Source organism: Cucurbita pepo, chromosome LG06, assembly GCF_002806865.2.
Source record: "Cucurbita pepo subsp. pepo cultivar mu-cu-16 chromosome LG06, ASM280686v2, whole genome shotgun sequence".
NCBI lineage: Eukaryota > Viridiplantae > Streptophyta > Magnoliopsida > Cucurbitales > Cucurbitaceae > Cucurbita > Cucurbita pepo.
In genome coordinates this window covers 5,223,859-5,240,318 of record NC_036643.1, presented here as the reverse complement: position 1 = coordinate 5,240,318, position 16,460 = coordinate 5,223,859, and the positions used below count along the sequence as shown (strand labels likewise).

The following is a 16,460-nucleotide window of genomic DNA, read 5'->3' as shown; positions in this document are numbered from 1 at the left end:
AACCCGTTCTTAATCACGTTCAAACTAAATGGTTCACGAGTTAATAATAAAATTTAACAGACGTAAAATCAAATAAACAAAATGTTAAGATTGGTCACAGTATATGATACTGTCCGCTTCGGCCCGTTACGTATCACCATCAGCCTTACAGTTTTAAAATGCGTCTTCTAGATAGAGATTTGGTCGCACTCAGTCCCATAAACAGACAATTCAACCTAACTAAAAAAACTAATCCAATTAAATCTTTGGGTGAATCGGATTATTGAATCATATGAACACCCGATAACTAATAAATGTTCTTGAATTTCTTTTTTATAATTTTGAGAGATTTTATATTTTGGGTGGGTGAATTCGTAGATTTATGATGCATGTTATGCAAGATTTTGGTTCCGATTATGAAACCAAGATACATTGCTTGCTAGTCATTGAATTTGAACTCGTAATCTCCGTCTTGCTGGACAAATCACCGTGAAATTGATGAATTCATACATGTGAAGCATCGAAAATCACCGCACAATCTAGAGAATTTCAGAGAGGTGAAGAAATTCTCAGTTCTCATGAGAAATCCGCGCCGCGGGAAACCCTAATTAGTCTCGTCGCTCTCGAATGCTTCCATGGAGAAGAGCATTTACACAATCCTCACCGTTGGTCGCTGGGAGTCACTGAATCACATGAACTATAAGTTCGCTTCACTCAGACCGATTCATGGAGTTCTAGCGTGGAAATTCCTCAAGTGGATTATCAAGCAGCCTGGTTTGGAACCCAATCACCGCACGTATATACTCGGTATTACTACTCATATACTCGTTAAAGCTAGATTATACGATCATGCTAAATCAATTCTGAAACATCTATCACTGAGAAATTCTGGGTCGAATTTTCTTTTTGGTGTTCTTATGGATACATACCCTGTTTGCAGCTCAAATCCAGCCGTTTTTGACCTTTTAATTAGAGTTTATTTGCGACAAGGAATGATTGAGCACGCTGTTAATACTTTTTCTTCCATGATCATTCGTGGGTTTAAGCCATCTGTTTATACTTGTAACATGATCATGGCTTCCATGGTGAAGCACTGTAGAGCTCACTTGGTTTGGTCTTTTTTTAAGGAAATGCTTATCAGTAGAGTTCGTCCGAATGTTTCGAGTTTTAATATATTGATGAATGTTCTATGTGTGCAAGGGAAGCTTAAGAAAGCTGTTCATACTTTAACAATGATGGAGAGGAATGGTTATGTTCCGACGATAGTTAGTTATAATACCTTGCTTAGTTGGTGTTGTAAGAAAGGAAGATTTAAATCTGCCCTTAAGCTTATTCATCATATGGAAGGGAAGGGAATTCGGGCGGACGTGTGTACTTACAATATGCTTGTCGATAGTTTGTGTAGAAACGGTAGAAGTGCACAAGGGTATTTAGTTTTGAAGAAAATGAGGAAGAAGATGATAACTCCTAATGAAGTTTCTTACAATACTTTAATTAATGGCTTTGTCAAGGAGGGAAAGATTGGGGTTGCTACTCGGGTTTTTGATGAGATGACGGAGCTTAATCTTTCGCCAAACCTCATAACTTACAATATTCTAATTAATGGACACTGCATTGATGGTAATTTTGAAGAAGCTTTGAGAGTTTTGGACGTGATGGAAGTGAATGACGTGAGGCCTAATGAGGTTACGATTGGAACGTTTTTAAATGGACTGTACAAGGGTGCCAAATTTGACATGGCTAGAAATATTTTGGAGAGATTTAGAATCGATCGAACATCTCTTAATTTTATCGCATATACTGTGATGATAGATGGCTTATGCAGAAATGGGTTGCTTGATGAAGCCTTTGAATTACTAAGTGAGATGTGTAAGGTTGGTGTTGATCCCGATATCATAACGTTTTCAGTGCTTATAAATGGATTCTGCAAAGCTAGGAATATTAAGAAGGCGAAGGAGATTATGTCTAAAATGTATAGAGCAGGACACGTTCCGAACACTGTTATTTTCTCTACATTAGTATATAACTCTTGTAAGGCTGGAAACGTTTACGAAGCGATGAAGTTCTATGCTGCTATGAATCTGTGTGGGCAGAATGTTGATATATTCACATGTAATTTATTGGTCAATTCTCTTTGTGAAAATGGAAAACTAGTAGAAGCAGAGGAATTTGTGCATCACATAAGTAGGATCGGTCTTGCACCTAATTCTATTACATTTGATTGTATCATAAATGGATATGCAAATGTAGGAGATGGGTTGAGGGCGTTTTCAGTATTTGATAAAATGATTAGTTGTGGTCATCACCCTAGTCCGTTCACCTACGGCAGTCTTTTGAAAGCGTTATGTAGGGGAAAGAATTTTCGGGAAGCAAGACAACTATTGAAGAAGCTTCATTGTATTCCATTGGGCGTGGATACTATATCGTACAACACGTTAATTGTTGAGATAAGTAAGTCGGGAAATTTGCTGGAAGCAGTTCTTCTATTTGATGAGATGATTCAGAATAATATTCTCCCTGATAGTTATACATACACCAATATTCTGGCTGGTTTGATTAGAAACGGGAGATTGGTTTGTGCCATCGTGTTCTTGGCAAGACTCGTGCAAAAAGGAGTTCTACCATTGAATTCAATTAACTACACCTGTTTGATTGATGGCCTTTTCAAGGCTGGCCAGTCAAAGGCCGCAGTATTTCTTTTGCAGGAAATGGAGGGAAAAGGCCTCTCGTTAGATTCAATTGCGCTTAATTCGATTATAGATGGATATTCAAGGATGGGAAAAGGGTTTAGTGTTCGTTCTCTCATTTCAACTATGAACAACACAAATGTAACGCCTAACTTGACTACGTTTAATATATTATTACATGCGTATTCCAGAGGACGGGATATAATGACGTGCTTTATGTTATATAAACGTATGAGGAGAAGTGGCTTTTTACCTGACAGATTAACATACCATTCTCTTATACTTGGACTTTGCAACCATGGTATGTTGGAACTTGGAATTAAGATGTTGAAAATGGTAATTGCAGAAGGTTCTACTATCGATGACGTGACATTTAATATGCTCATTAGGAAGTGTTGCGAAATGAATAAGCTGGATAAAGTCATCGATTTGACGAATAACATGGAAGTTTATCGAGTTACTCTCGATACAGACACACAAAAAGCTATTACTGATGGACTTATTAGAAGGACGGTTTCCCAAAATTCGTCTGTATTTATGCTTGAAATGCTTGAAAAGGGTTTCATCCCTACGTTTGGACAATATTGCACTCTGATGAAAGGAATGTGTCGAGTGGGCAACATACAAGGGGCGTTTGAATTGAAAGATAAGATGGTGGCACTAGGTGTTAGCTCGGATGATGCTGCAGAGTGTGCTATGGTTCGAGGGCTTGCACTTTGTGGGAAGATTGAAGAGGCAATGTGGATTCTTCGAAGCATGCTTCGGATGCAAAAAATCCCTACTACCAGCACGTTTACAACTTTGATGCACGTCCTCTGCAAGAAAGGAAATTTTAAGGAGGCACAAAATTTGAAGAGCCTTATGGAGCATTATCATGTGAAGCTTGATGTAATTACTTACAATGTTCTCATTTCTGATTATTGTGCTAAAGGTGATGTTATAGCTGCACTCGATCTTTACGAAGAGATGAAACAGAACCGTCTCTGGCCGAATATGACCACCTATAGAGTTCTAGTTGCTGCTATTAGTACTGAACAGTATGTTTCTAGAGGTGAAGTACTTCTCAAGGACTTGAATGATAGAGGATTAATTTCTGGGTATTTGGACGGGAAGTCCCAACGTTCGTGCAGGAATTTTGTCATTGCCTTGGACAAACTGAACTCCTTGAGGTTCAATCAAGGAAATAAAACCAAAAACAAACAAAAATACGATTGACTCGGATCGTGAATGCAAGGAAAAATCTAGTTCTCAATGGGAGGGACGAGTATATTTACCCATTTTTGACCTATTGGTCCTAGTATCATAGGCGACCGAACGACAGAGGATATAGAACTCAATATCGATCTGATACAAACAAGAGGCTATTGCGTAATGGCTTTAAGGTTAGGCTTGCCTTATGCTTTTTTTTTTTTTGGAAAAAAAGAAAAAAAAACTGTGACCTTTTTGTATTTTTTGCTCGAGAACGTTTTTTTATCCGTGTACTGAAATGTCTTTTCATTTCCTCCAGTCGTATTGCATTCATGTGCTTGCTTGGCTAACGTGAAATTTGTACGATCCAACGTTTAATGGGAATATACATAAGAGCAAATGGATCAAAGAGCCAAATAAGGCAGCATCAGCTGGTGTTAGCTGCTAAAGCCTCTTTCATTGCTGTATCATTCTTCTCTTTGGATGTTTCCTTGTTTCTTTGAGATTTAAGCTACATTTGCTGCCTTCTACCTTACCTTTTACACATTTTTTTTTGTGGCAGATGCTTCTCAACTATGGGTGTTGCGAACGAAGAAGCACAGAGGTATATATCGTTATCGATGTTATGGGATTATGTGGATACGTGAGTCTTCTCTGTAAAAGATCACGTGTTTGTGTTTTTAAGAAGATATCTTGCTGTCATGTGATACAAATCGTTCCTAAACGTCAAATTTTAAGTATTGGCATACCTGAAATGTTCCATTTCTCACGACTCCCCATCGCTGATCGTGCTTTGCTAATGGTCATCTGCCTCCATCTACCAAGTGGAAAAGAACCAGGTCTCGTAACATTTGCAACCATGGTGGACGCCTTCAGACCGATCTCAACAATAAAGATTAGGTACGTAGCCCTCATTGTGAGCGTTTGGAAACTAATAAGAGAACGTTTGACTCGATACAAATGACAAAAGATTCCCCTCCCTAGCTTGTAGCCTTGAAGTTGCTCGAGCTCTTCACGAGCCAATGCATTGAGTAGCTCCAACACATCAGACAGAGTACGACAGAGTACAAAAGAGGTCAGTGCTCCTTCGTTATGGTCTGAAATACTAGATGAATCCATGTCTCCAAATTAATTGTTCGTTATTATCTACTTTCAAATTATTAAATCATTTATGTTCTTGATTTTCGTTTTACCAACACTTTTGAGGAACTTTTCTTTAGTTTTGATGAGCTTACTGGTTGAATAATCCTTCAATTCCTTCCAATGATACTTATGTCTCTAAAAGAAAGAGAACATTGTTCAAAGCGACCGGTAGCAGATATTGTCCTCTTTGGCCTTTCCCTTTCGGGCTTCCCCTCAAGATTTTTAAAACGTGTCTGCTAGGGAGAGGTTTTCACACCCTTAAAAAAAATGCTTCGTTCTCCTTCGGGGCCTAGCATCCTTGCTGGCACTCGTTCCCTTCTCCAATCGATGTGGGACCCCCAATCCTCCTCCCTTTGGGACCTAGCGTCCTTGCTGACACATCGCCTTGTGTTCACTCCCTTCAGAACTCAGCCTCCTCGCTGGCACATCGCCCGATGTCTGGCTCTGATACCATTTGTAACGGCCCAAGCCCATCGCTAGCAGATATTGTTCTCTTTGGGCTTTCCCTTTCGGGCTTTTCCTCAAAGTTTTTAAAACGCATATGCTAGGGTGATGTTTCTCACCTATTTGTACCTTTTCAACTTATTTTTTACTGATGAGCACCACCAAAAAATGGCACTCTCAAATTTGTTTGTCTATGTTTTTGCTTTGAATCTTCTTTTATTTTTAATTGAATAAGTTACAAATTTTTGTTAGTATCAGATTAATTGAAAGGAACAATGGTACATTTTTGCTTGTAGTGATTACCCGTTTGGTGAAGAAGTCTATGTTGGTTCAATGTTGGTTCAATATACCGTAAGACAATTTGTGAGTGAGATCTCACATCGGTTGGAGAGAGGAACGAGTGCCAGCAAGGACGCTTGGTTCCAAAGAAGGGTGGATTGTGAGATCCCACATCGATTGAAAGGGGGAATGAGTGCCAGCGAAGACGCTGGGTCCCAAAGGAGGGTGGATTGTGAGATCCCACATCGATTGGAGGGGGGAGGGGGGGGGGGACGAGTGCCAGCGAGGACACTGACCCCGAAGGGGGGTGGATTGTGAGATCCCACATCGGTTGCGAAGCATTATTTATAAGAGTGTGGAAACCTCTCCCTAGCAGACGCGTTTTAAAAACCTTGAGGGGAAGTCCGAAAGGAAAAACTCAAACAGGACAATAGCTGCTAGCGGTGGGGTTGACGGTAGTCATTTGAAGAAAATTTCCTTTTTTAAGAAAACTCCTCTATCGCCCTTGTTGACACTGCATCGTGCCGAATTTTACTTTCTTTTCAGTCTTCTTTTGGAAGCTTGCTTTTGTTGTTGACATGTTGTACGATTCATCAATATTTTGTAAACAATGTTCAAGAAAAGACACTAAAAAACTGTACATGAATTTTGGAGCTGTGGTTTTTCTAATTACTGATACATTTTCAGGGAGCTTTTCTATTCCGTGAGGGGCAAGCTACAAATAAAGCAGAGTAATACACATGGATAATGCTAAATGGAGTAACTGAGGTGGGCTGTCTTCTTATCTCAAATGTTCTCTTTTGAAAAATATCTAGTAAGGGCTTATTTGGACGGAAAGAGACCGTTAAGTCGAGCCTTGTCGGAACATTGGGTTGCCTGAATTGTCAGATGATACTATATGGGGTCTTCTTTATTATTTCTTTTGAGGAACGAATCTTAGCCAATTATCGGCTTAAGAGTTTCGTTAGAGCACCAGAAGGCGCATGTAGGTGGGTTCTCCCATATTTTCGGGCTGCTAAACTTGAGTGGGTCTAAGTACGAAAAAAGAGCCATGCAAGAGACCGTTAAACGGAGCCTTGTTAGAACATAACTTGTCAGATGATGCTATGTGGGGTCTTATTTGTTATTTCTTTTGAAGAACGGATCTTAGCCAATTATCGGTTTAGACTTTCGCTAGAGAACTAGTAGGCGTGCATAGGTGAGTTCTCCCCTATTTTCAGGCTGCTAAACTTCGGTGGGTAAATGAGCCATGCACGAGACCATTATGCGGAGCCTTGTCAGAACATTGGGTTTCCTAACTTGTCAGATGATGCTATGTGGGGTCTTATTTGTTATTTCTTTTGAAGAACGGATCTTAGCCAATTATCAGTTTAGACTTTCGCTAGAGAACTAGTAGGCGTGCATAGGTGAGTTCTCCCCTATTTTCAGGCTGCTAAACTTCGGTGGGTAAATGAGCCATGCACGAGACCATTATGCGGAGCCTTGTCAGAACATTGGGTTTCCTAACTTGTCAGATGATGCTATGTGGGGTCTTATTTGTTATTTCTTTTGAAGAACGGATCTTAGCCAATTATCAGTTTAGACTTTCGCTAGAGAACTAGTAGGCGTGCATAGGTGAGTTCTCCCCTATTTTCAGGCTGCTAAACTTCGGTGGGTAAATGAGTCATGCACGAGACCATTATGCATGGTATTTTAAAATTTTATGAGTATTTTTAAAACATAGTTCTAATGTCAATGTCAAGGGTATTTTTGAACTTTTTTAAAAAGTTGAACGATCACTAGTGAAAAAAGTTATTTATTTTATTTATTTTTTAAATTATGAATATAAATTACAAAGNNNNATATATATATATATATATATATATATATATATATATATATATATATATATATATATATATATATATAAATATATATCTCATATACTCACGCTCATGAAATATAAAATGAAATGAAATAAATATATACAAAATATAATCGCGTACGAAACCATATTTTCAACCCTAAAAACCCGAAATCCAAATCAAATTTTCGTAAATTCAAGTAATAGTAGAAGAATTAATTTATGTCCACAATACCCCTTTTGCATAAACACGATAGAGACGGCTAAAAAGTGACATTTCATGAGATTACAAATAATTTAAGGGACAAATATGTAAATTTAGAACCGAAAAATTTGAAAATTCTAGTAAAATTAGATATATTTATAAAATTGAGGTTGGAATAGATTATCCATGCAAACAATCCGACACAATGTAGGAGAATTCTTTTGTGGAGCTTTAAGCTCAATTTTTTAAGAACGGTGGTTTAAACTATGTAACGTTTCAATTTTTTTTTTTTATCTTGATCTACACAAGTGTAAAACTCGTCTTTAATATATATTTTAATTTAAAAAACTATATAATAATTTTTTAAATATTAAAATATGTGTTGAAATTTTTAAACAAATCAACATTAATTCTATCATAAAATAAATGGTTAATATCAATATTTAAAAAAAAATTAAACTTATTGAAAAAAATGTAAAATGCTAATTATCAATTTAAATAAGATTTATATTTATAAAAAAATTTAATATAAAAATCATGAATATTTTAATTTTAAAATTTTTAAAATTTTAATTTTTGAGTTAATAACTTTTAAGGTGCGAATTTGAGAAATTGGCTATCGTGAGCGTCAAACGTTAAACGGCGTACTTTAGCAAATGACAAAGTCATTCCAAGAAGATGACGAGGGAAACACTGCCAAAATTTCCACGCGCGATTCCAGATTAGGGTTTCTCTCTCTCTCTCTCTCTCTCTCTCTCTCTCCTCTCTTTGTGTGTTCTTCTTCTTCTTTTCTTCTGCACTTGTTCCGTAATTGGGGCTTTGATATCTGAGTTCTATCTTGTCTTGCTTACTTTTAAATTCATCTCGTAAGTGCTTTAATCGACTTTTTGATGTTTCCTGCATTCGATTTCTGAATTTGAATGAATCGCTAGAGGAGGTCGTTGAAGAAGGTAGAAATGGATGAAGGAGAGGGAGGGCTTGGTGTGGGTGCGGATCAGATTGATCAGTTTCATCGGAACGAAGCGATTTCTGCCGTTGCTGATGATGGTTTCTTAGGCGAAGATGAGGATGAATATGAGGACTTGTACAACGATGTTAACGTTGGGGAGGGGTTTCTTCAGTCGTTGAGGAAAAACGATGATTTGGGATTCAAGAGCGAGGAGGAGCCCAAGATGGAGCCTCCTGCAGCTGTACCACCCACTTCCGGTGCTTCGATACCTGGTTTTGGCGGAGGTACGACTGATGTTCCTGGTTTAGGAGATGGTGGGCACAGTGTTGCGGAAAGAGTAACTGAGGGTTATAATCAGATTCCAGATTTAAGAACAAATGAGATGGCTATCAGAGTTGGGGCGGGATCGGGGCCACCTATGGGTGGTGGAGGTGGGATTAGGGTTGAATTAGGACAGGGGAGTAAAACCAATGAGTTGGAGGAGCGAAGTAGTAATAATGTTGCTGCGCATCAGGCTCCGCAACAGCCACAGCCACAGCCACAGCAACAGCTACAGCCTCCGGCACAGCCACAGCCACAGCAACAGACACAGCACCACCACCAAGCGCAGCAGGGCGGAGTTTTAGGAAATCCAGTGAGCGTAGAAAATGAAGGTTTGCTAAGGCAAGGTGGTGGCGTAAATGTAAATGGGGTTGGTGGAAATGGGTTCGGTAATGTGGGGAATGCAGGGGGAGGTGGAGGTGGAGGTGGAGGTGGAACCATTTTGTTTGTTGGGGATTTACATTGGTGGACTACCGATGCGGAGCTGGAGGTGGAACTCTGTAAGTATGGTCCGTTGAAGGAGGTTAAGTTTTTTGACGAGAAAGCCAGTGGGAAATCAAAAGGCTACTGCCAGGTTGAGTTTTATGATCCTTCTGCTGCCACGGCTTGCAAGGAGGGGATGAACGGGCATATGTTTAATGGACGGCCGTGTGTTGTTGCATATGCATCACCATTTAGTGTGAAGAGAATGGGAGAAGCCCAAGTGAACAGGAATCAACAGATGGCTCAAGCTACTAATCCTCAAGCAAGGAGAGGTCCTAATGATACTGTAGGTAAAATGGGTGGAAGTAGCATTGCGACGGGTGGTAATTATCAAGGTGGTGATAATAACAGAGGTTCTGGGAGAGGTAATTGGGGAAGAGGTAATGCACATGGAATGGGAGGTCGAGGGCCTGCTGGCCCAATGAGGAATAGGGGCGGTGGGATGGGTGGCAGAGGTATAATGGGAAATGGTGGAAATGGTTTTGGTCAAGGAATGGGTGCCACCCCTCCTTTGTTGCATCCGCAGTCAATGATGGGTCAAGGTTTTGATCCATCTTTTGGTGCACCCATGGGAAGAATGGGCACATATGGTGGTTTTCCTGGAGCTCCGGCTCCCCCTTTCTCTGGAATTTTATCATCCTTTCCCCCTGTTGGGGGTGTTGGGCTTCCTGGAGTAGCTCCTCATGTGAACCCAGCATTTTTCGGAAGAGGTATGCCTATGAATGGAATGGGGATGATGCCAACATCGGGTGTTGATGGGCCGAATATGGGAATGTGGTCTGACCCTAGTATGGGGGGATGGGGCAGTGAAGAGCATGGTGGAGGGAGAGCTGGCGAGTCTAGTTATGGAGAAGAAGCTGGGTCTGACCAGCAATATGGTGAAGGTAGTCATGAAAGAGGAGCCTGGGCAAATTCTGCAAAGGAGAAAGATAGAGGATCCGAAAGGGACTGGTCACAGTCTTCTGATAGAAGGTATCGAGATGATAGAGAGAGATCCAAAGAAAAGGATCCGGGGCCTGACCATGATTGGCCAGATAGAAGGCCACGTGATGATAGAGACATAGGGCGTGAAAGGGAGAAGGATAGGGATCGGGATCGGGATAAGGAACGATCTCGAGATTATGAGCGGGGCCATCATGATCGTGATCGTGACCGTGACAGGGATCGTGACCGTGATAGGTACAAGGAAGATAGGGACAGATATTCTGATCATCATAGGTACAGAGACCGGGAGCCAGAGCATGACGAGGATTGGGAAAGGGGACGGTCGTCAAGGACTCATAGCAAGTCCCGACTACCACAAGAAGAAGAAAATCGTTCTAGAACAAGGGATGCTGATTATGGGAAGAGGCGGAGGCTTACTTCTGAGTAGCTGAATAATTCAGCATACATGCTTTAATGTTTAAACTATATAGAGTATGGCTTTCCATGTTCATTTGGGTTCTCTCTTCGAAGTTCTGGGCTCTTTGATTCATCATTGCTCTTTTGCCTATGCTGTTTATTGTCTGAACCTCGGCGTATGTCTCTCTACCTACAGGAGCATGGTCTGATTTTTTGCAAGAAAATGTAAGTTCATACAATCCTTTTCATTTTCCCACATTTCCAATATTAAATTCTGGTCGATTTGTTGGATTCGTTTTGTATACTAGGTCTTGAAATATGGACATGCTAATTAACGACATTGTTCAAAACTGCATCCCTTTAGAAATGGATGTTTACTCTATTAATGCTCTAATGAAATTTCCTCTTGTTGCAGCTATAGTAGGTTTTTGGTTTTTAGAACTAATGCCATTGTTGACTTTATTACCATATTTATATACCTTCTATTGTTGTTTTACCGACCTCATTTTTCACTATGTTTACNTTTTTTTTTTTTTTTTTTTTTTTTTTTTTTTTTTTTTTTTTTTTTTTTTTTTTTTTTTTTTTTTTGCTTCTTTCGCCTTTGAGGATATAGGCCGATGATGTTGTTTCCCTTCAAGATTCGTGGGGCACTAATGATTCTCTCTATCAAGTTGTTGACATTTATTTTGTTGATTTCTCTATCATCATATATCTTATAAGTGAATGAGGTTTTTTTCCACCAATTTGAAGGCAGCTTATTTTGAAGATAATGAATCTCTTTCAACAAGATGTTGGTTTGCTTAAGTCAGCATTTATTTTGTTGGTTCAAATTTCAAAGAGTTTATTGAAAGAAGCCTTTTTTGTCTTTGTTCGAGGTAGTATTCTTCGAAGAATTATGAGGATTTTATGGTTCTTTCTCAATAAGGTGTTGGATTGTTTAAGTCAACATTTGTTGTGTTGGTTCGAATTTTAAAAGGTTTTCTTGGAAGAAGCCTATTTTCATCATGCATTTATTCTAATTTCTTAGGGGCGTTAATGGTAAGTCCAAGATTTCTTCCATTTCCAAGATAACGTTAATTTCAACCTTTTGGGGTTTATAGACAGTAAGGGCGCTAAGGTCCGAAACCAGTGTCAACGAGGACGCTGGCCTCGAAAGGGGGTGGATTGTGAGATCCCACATCGGTTGGAAAGGGGAACTAAGCATTTATAAGAGTGTAGAAACCTCTCCCTAGCAGACACGTTTTAAAAACCTTGAGGGGAAGCCCGAAAGGGAAGCCCAAAGAGGACTATATCTACTAGCGGTGAGCTTGGGCTATTCACCGCTCTTCAAGTTTGTTCGGTTCTCATTAATGTGCATGAGAAGATTATAATTGTTTCTAAGTTCTTGATTTTGTATTATCTTTCTTGTATCTTCACTCCCTTTGGGAGTTCGAAACCCTTGAACATTTTTCCTTTTCATTATATAGAAGTTGTTTCCGGACACTGACATTTTAATTTTCTTTAAATAATAATAAAAAAAAAATTAGGACACAGACATGGTTAGGAACGTAGGACTCTTCTATTAGAAGTTCTTAATTATATTTTAATTTTTGGGAGTTCGAAACAGATTAGATCTTATTAGGACACAGACATGGTTAGGAACGTAGGACTCTTCTATTAGAAGTTCTTAATTATATTTTAATTTTCCATACATTTGAATGATTATCACACTAAAGGTATGTTTTACGTTGTGATATTTTGTTTAAAAGATTGGAAGAAGTTAAAAGATTAGAATAGTTTTGTTCCAAAAAGTTTATTGTTATCCTTGTTTCTGATTTTATCTCTGAAGTTGTAGAAGTGTTAGATTAGTTTCCCTACTTCTAATAAGATCTAATCTGTTTTTACTGTTTAAAGCTGAGTTAGGAATAAATGCAAGATTAAAGGAAAATGAATTAATGGCCAAAATGAGGGTTTCAACAGTTCAATGGAAGGAAATATTTTAGAATACTCTAGTTGAAAGAAAAAAGAAGGTATGAGGTTTCCAAATACGACACCGGCCCGAAAACCATACTTCCATAGGTTGGAGAGAAAATCGTGTCCACATCTACAAGGAAGAAAATGGAGGATGGTTATATCTTCTTTTGCCTTTCTGATATCTCTGAGGTGAGCTTGAGTAGTGATGACAGTTTGGACAATGACTGTGATTATGATTAGGTTGAAAATAAAAGGAAAGAAGATGTGGAAGAGACCTTTTGGTTGGATGGGACTTAGTTACCTTACTCGATCCTCCTAGTTCGGGAAAAGAGNAGGCTGTAGCTATAAAAGAATTGTGTAAAGAAATCCACCAAGAAGCCTCTATAGATATGGAAGATTCGAAGAGGGTTAAGGAAGAAGGAAAATGGAGGATGATTATATCTTCTTTTGCATTCCTGATATCTCTGAGGTGAGCTTTAGAAGTGATCACAGTTGGGACAACAACNAAAAAAAAAAAAAAAAAAAAAAAAAAAAGAAGAGGGAAGAGGATGTCAAAGAGACCTTTTGTTCGGATGGGGCTTAGTTACCGTACTCGATCCTTGTAGTTCGGGAAAGAGTTTACTTCTGCAACATAAGGAAAGTTGTTTTCTGTTTCAGATCATTTGGCTAAAGATGTCAAAGCTTCTAAAGATATGGAAGATTTGGCTAAAGTTGTTTTCTGTTTGAATTGACATGCTTATTTTCGTTTTTTGAGAATGTTTGGAATGACTTTTTAAGTGTTTAGGTTCGAAGCGTTTAGAAAATAAATCCAAACCGGGCTCTTTCTCTCGATTTTAGATGTTTTTATGTCTCATCTACTCTGAGTTGCCATGATCTACATGTTTTTTCTCTCTCTTTATATTGCATACTAATTATCAAAGGGAGAGGCATGCCATTAACGTTGTTTCTGATTTGAAGTACCCTCTCATTTTCTGTTGTTTTGTAGCTTAAACGACATTCGATACTGAGGATTTCATTCAATGGAACAGCAGTTGGTTCGATGACAACATGAACCTTTAAATTCGCGTCTGCATAGAGAGAACCCCCATGCATGGCAATACCTTCTCACTCTATTAATTTGATAAAGAAACTTCTTGGTTTAGAACTTCTCGCGTTTCTTTTGAATGATGTTTCTTGACTTCTTGGCACTTGATGACTTTGATATTCTTGTTTTAATGGCTAAATACTGTTCGAGTCTAGACATGTCTATATGTTTTCAGACATGTAAATGGCTTACACTATGTTGTTAGAGTATCGTAGCCTCGAGGACGTTGTGTTGTGCGTTATTCTGTTTTATGAGTTGTTGTATCATATATTCACACACCTCTTTCCAACCCTTTTTTTTCCTTCGGGTTTCCTTGATTCCACACCTTAGTCATTCTATTGTCAAGTGTGGAGCTAAGCATTCTTTTAGAGGTTGTTGTTGTATGTACTCATACTTGTTTGTACCTTTTACCAATTGATAGATGTAGCTCTCTGAGGTTGTTTGCCCTCATACTTGTATGTATGTACCTGTAGTTCTCTGAGGTTGTTTGGCCTCATACTTGTCTGTATGTACCTGTTACCAATTGACTAGATGTAGCTTCATTCAAAGGTTGTATTATGTATGTATATTCTTGACTAGATGTAGTTTCAGAGGTTGTATATACCCATTACTTTGTATGAATCCGTTGTTTGGTTTATAAGAGACAATTTTATCGATGATTGAAATTTATAGAAGGGTTGTATGATCTATAGCGTTTATGAAGAACTTCCCAATTTGCAATGAGGGAGGTATAACTGTAAGAAGTGAATATTAGACAGTTTGTATCAAGATATAGCCCGGTAAACAACATTGTTGAAAAGTTGTGTAGGTCTGTGTCTTTTTTGCAAATATTCTTTGATTTCTTCCATTTATAGAAGGGTTGTATAATCTACAACGTTTATAGAAGAACTTCCCAATTTGCAACGAGGGTATAACCGTAGGAAGTGAATATTAGACAGTTTGTATCAAGATATAGCATGGTAAACAACATTATCGAAAAGTTGTGTAGGTCTGTGTCTTTTTTGCAAATATTCTTTGATTTCTTCCATTTACAGAAGGGTTGTATGATCTAAACGTTTATAGAACTTCCCAATTTGCAATGGGGGAGGTATAACCGTAGGAAGTGAATATTAGACGGTTTGTATCAAGATATAGCCTGGTAAACAACATTGTCGAAAAGTTGTGTAGGTCTATGCCTTTTTTGCAAATATTCTTTGATTTCTTTCTTTCCACATATTGTAGAAGAAAGTCGTGATGAGATTTGTCTATAGGAAATGTGAAATGTCATTCGAATATATTGAGAATTACTGTCCAGAAATTTTGAGCATACGTGCATTGTATATGAACCTGTTGTCCATTTCCTTAAGAGGTATAGTCATGGATATCATGTTGTCCATTTCCTTAAGAGGTATAGTCATGGATATCATTAGTTCATGGAAAGCGGCTCTGCTTTTTGTTCCATTGGTCTATGATTTTGTGAAGTATGAAAATTGATGGGTAGAGATCATTACTCGTGTTCCTTTTGGAAGAAAATAGTCGAATGCTTTCTCTCTAGGATCACTTTTTCTTAGAACACTCTCAATTGATCGATATGGATATATATTCTAGTGATCGATGAGCGTTATGTGAAATGGCTTCCAAAGATTCGACTCGAACTAGAGATTCATCAAGTAATGTTGTGTTTGGTGTAACGTCTTTCCACTTTCATTTGACCTTTGAGGTGTTCATCATATTTGGCTACCTCGATATGGGTAAATGTTCTTTATTACATTCCTCAAATTGGTCTCTTAGTGTGTGTTTGTTAGCTATTTAATTCTTTACCATATGCATATAACGACAACAAAAATGATTATTTTGATCATTATTGTCAAAACGAGCGTAGTTCAGCAGTAATAGATACGTAAATGTACTTTCTTCGAATAAGATTTTTTGATAAAAATAGTATTTTGGCTTGTTCTAAAGTCCAAATAGAAAATACAGCTCGTAACAGATCGCTTCTTCCAAAGCACGCCCTGTTCGTTCCGTTCACAACAATCCAATGAGTTCTCCACGTGAAAAAACATTAGACATTCCATCTTCTGAAACCAACACTTTTAATGTTATTTGATGTACAATAATTTCGGTATGTCTATTATGGATCTCCACCCCTTGAGATCGATAAACCTTTTGGATATTATTAAAATCATTGCCTATTAAGAGAGAAATTACTGTATTTTAGTATTGAATAATTACTTGAATAATTACCGAGGAGGATCGCCTGAACCGGAACTGGCAGGCTGACTTTCTTGCTTGCAGTCTTCTTCATATAAGCCCGAGATTCCATCTTAGTTGACCGATTTCAGCCTTTGTTCTTCCTTGAGTTTAGCTGCTTTCCCGCCCTCGTCCAGAGGAACCAACCCCCCTATTGTGGCGGGGCTCCTTAGGTAGCCACCGACCTACAGTTATCCTTAAACTTCCGTGCTTGGTGGAGAAGAAGCGAGCGTACCCTTCTTAAATTGTTGAGAAATGGTTAATTGTTTATTTACTCGAGATGAGGAGTAGCTTTTACGAGTACCTAAAGTGAAAGGGTGTCTAACCTCAAT

The 16,460-nt window shown here is 38.5% G+C and overlaps 2 protein-coding genes across 4 annotated transcripts; both read left to right on the top strand.

Moving 5' to 3' along the window:
- The first annotated feature begins 340 nt into the window (after window positions 1-340).
- Window positions 341-7,312, top strand: LOC111797178 (pentatricopeptide repeat-containing protein At5g55840). Of its 3 annotated transcripts, none has more exons than XM_023680117.1 (5): window positions 341-4,048; window positions 4,174-4,318; window positions 4,417-4,754; window positions 4,839-4,929; window positions 6,408-7,312. In XM_023680117.1, exon 1 carries the CDS (start codon window positions 615-617, stop codon window positions 3,879-3,881), a length of 3,267 nt encoding a protein of 1,088 aa, XP_023535885.1. In that variant the 5' UTR covers window positions 341-614; the 3' UTR covers window positions 3,882-4,048; window positions 4,174-4,318; window positions 4,417-4,754; window positions 4,839-4,929; window positions 6,408-7,312. The 3 variants fall into 3 exon arrangements, with proteins under 3 accessions (XP_023535885.1, XP_023535884.1, XP_023535886.1); XM_023680118.1 differs by having other exon boundaries at window positions 661-786; window positions 920-4,048; window positions 4,417-4,929; XM_023680116.1 differs by having other exon boundaries at window positions 4,417-4,929.
- A 1,158-nt stretch (window positions 7,313-8,470) lies between these two features.
- Window positions 8,471-14,500, top strand: LOC111796899 (cleavage and polyadenylation specificity factor subunit 6-like). The gene is made up of 2 exons (XM_023679695.1): window positions 8,471-11,087; window positions 13,801-14,500. The coding sequence occupies exon 1, from the start codon at window positions 8,725-8,727 to the stop codon at window positions 10,891-10,893; it is 2,169 nt and encodes a 722-aa protein (XP_023535463.1). The 5' UTR covers window positions 8,471-8,724; the 3' UTR covers window positions 10,894-11,087; window positions 13,801-14,500.
- The last annotated feature ends 1,960 nt before the right edge of the window (window positions 14,501-16,460 follow it).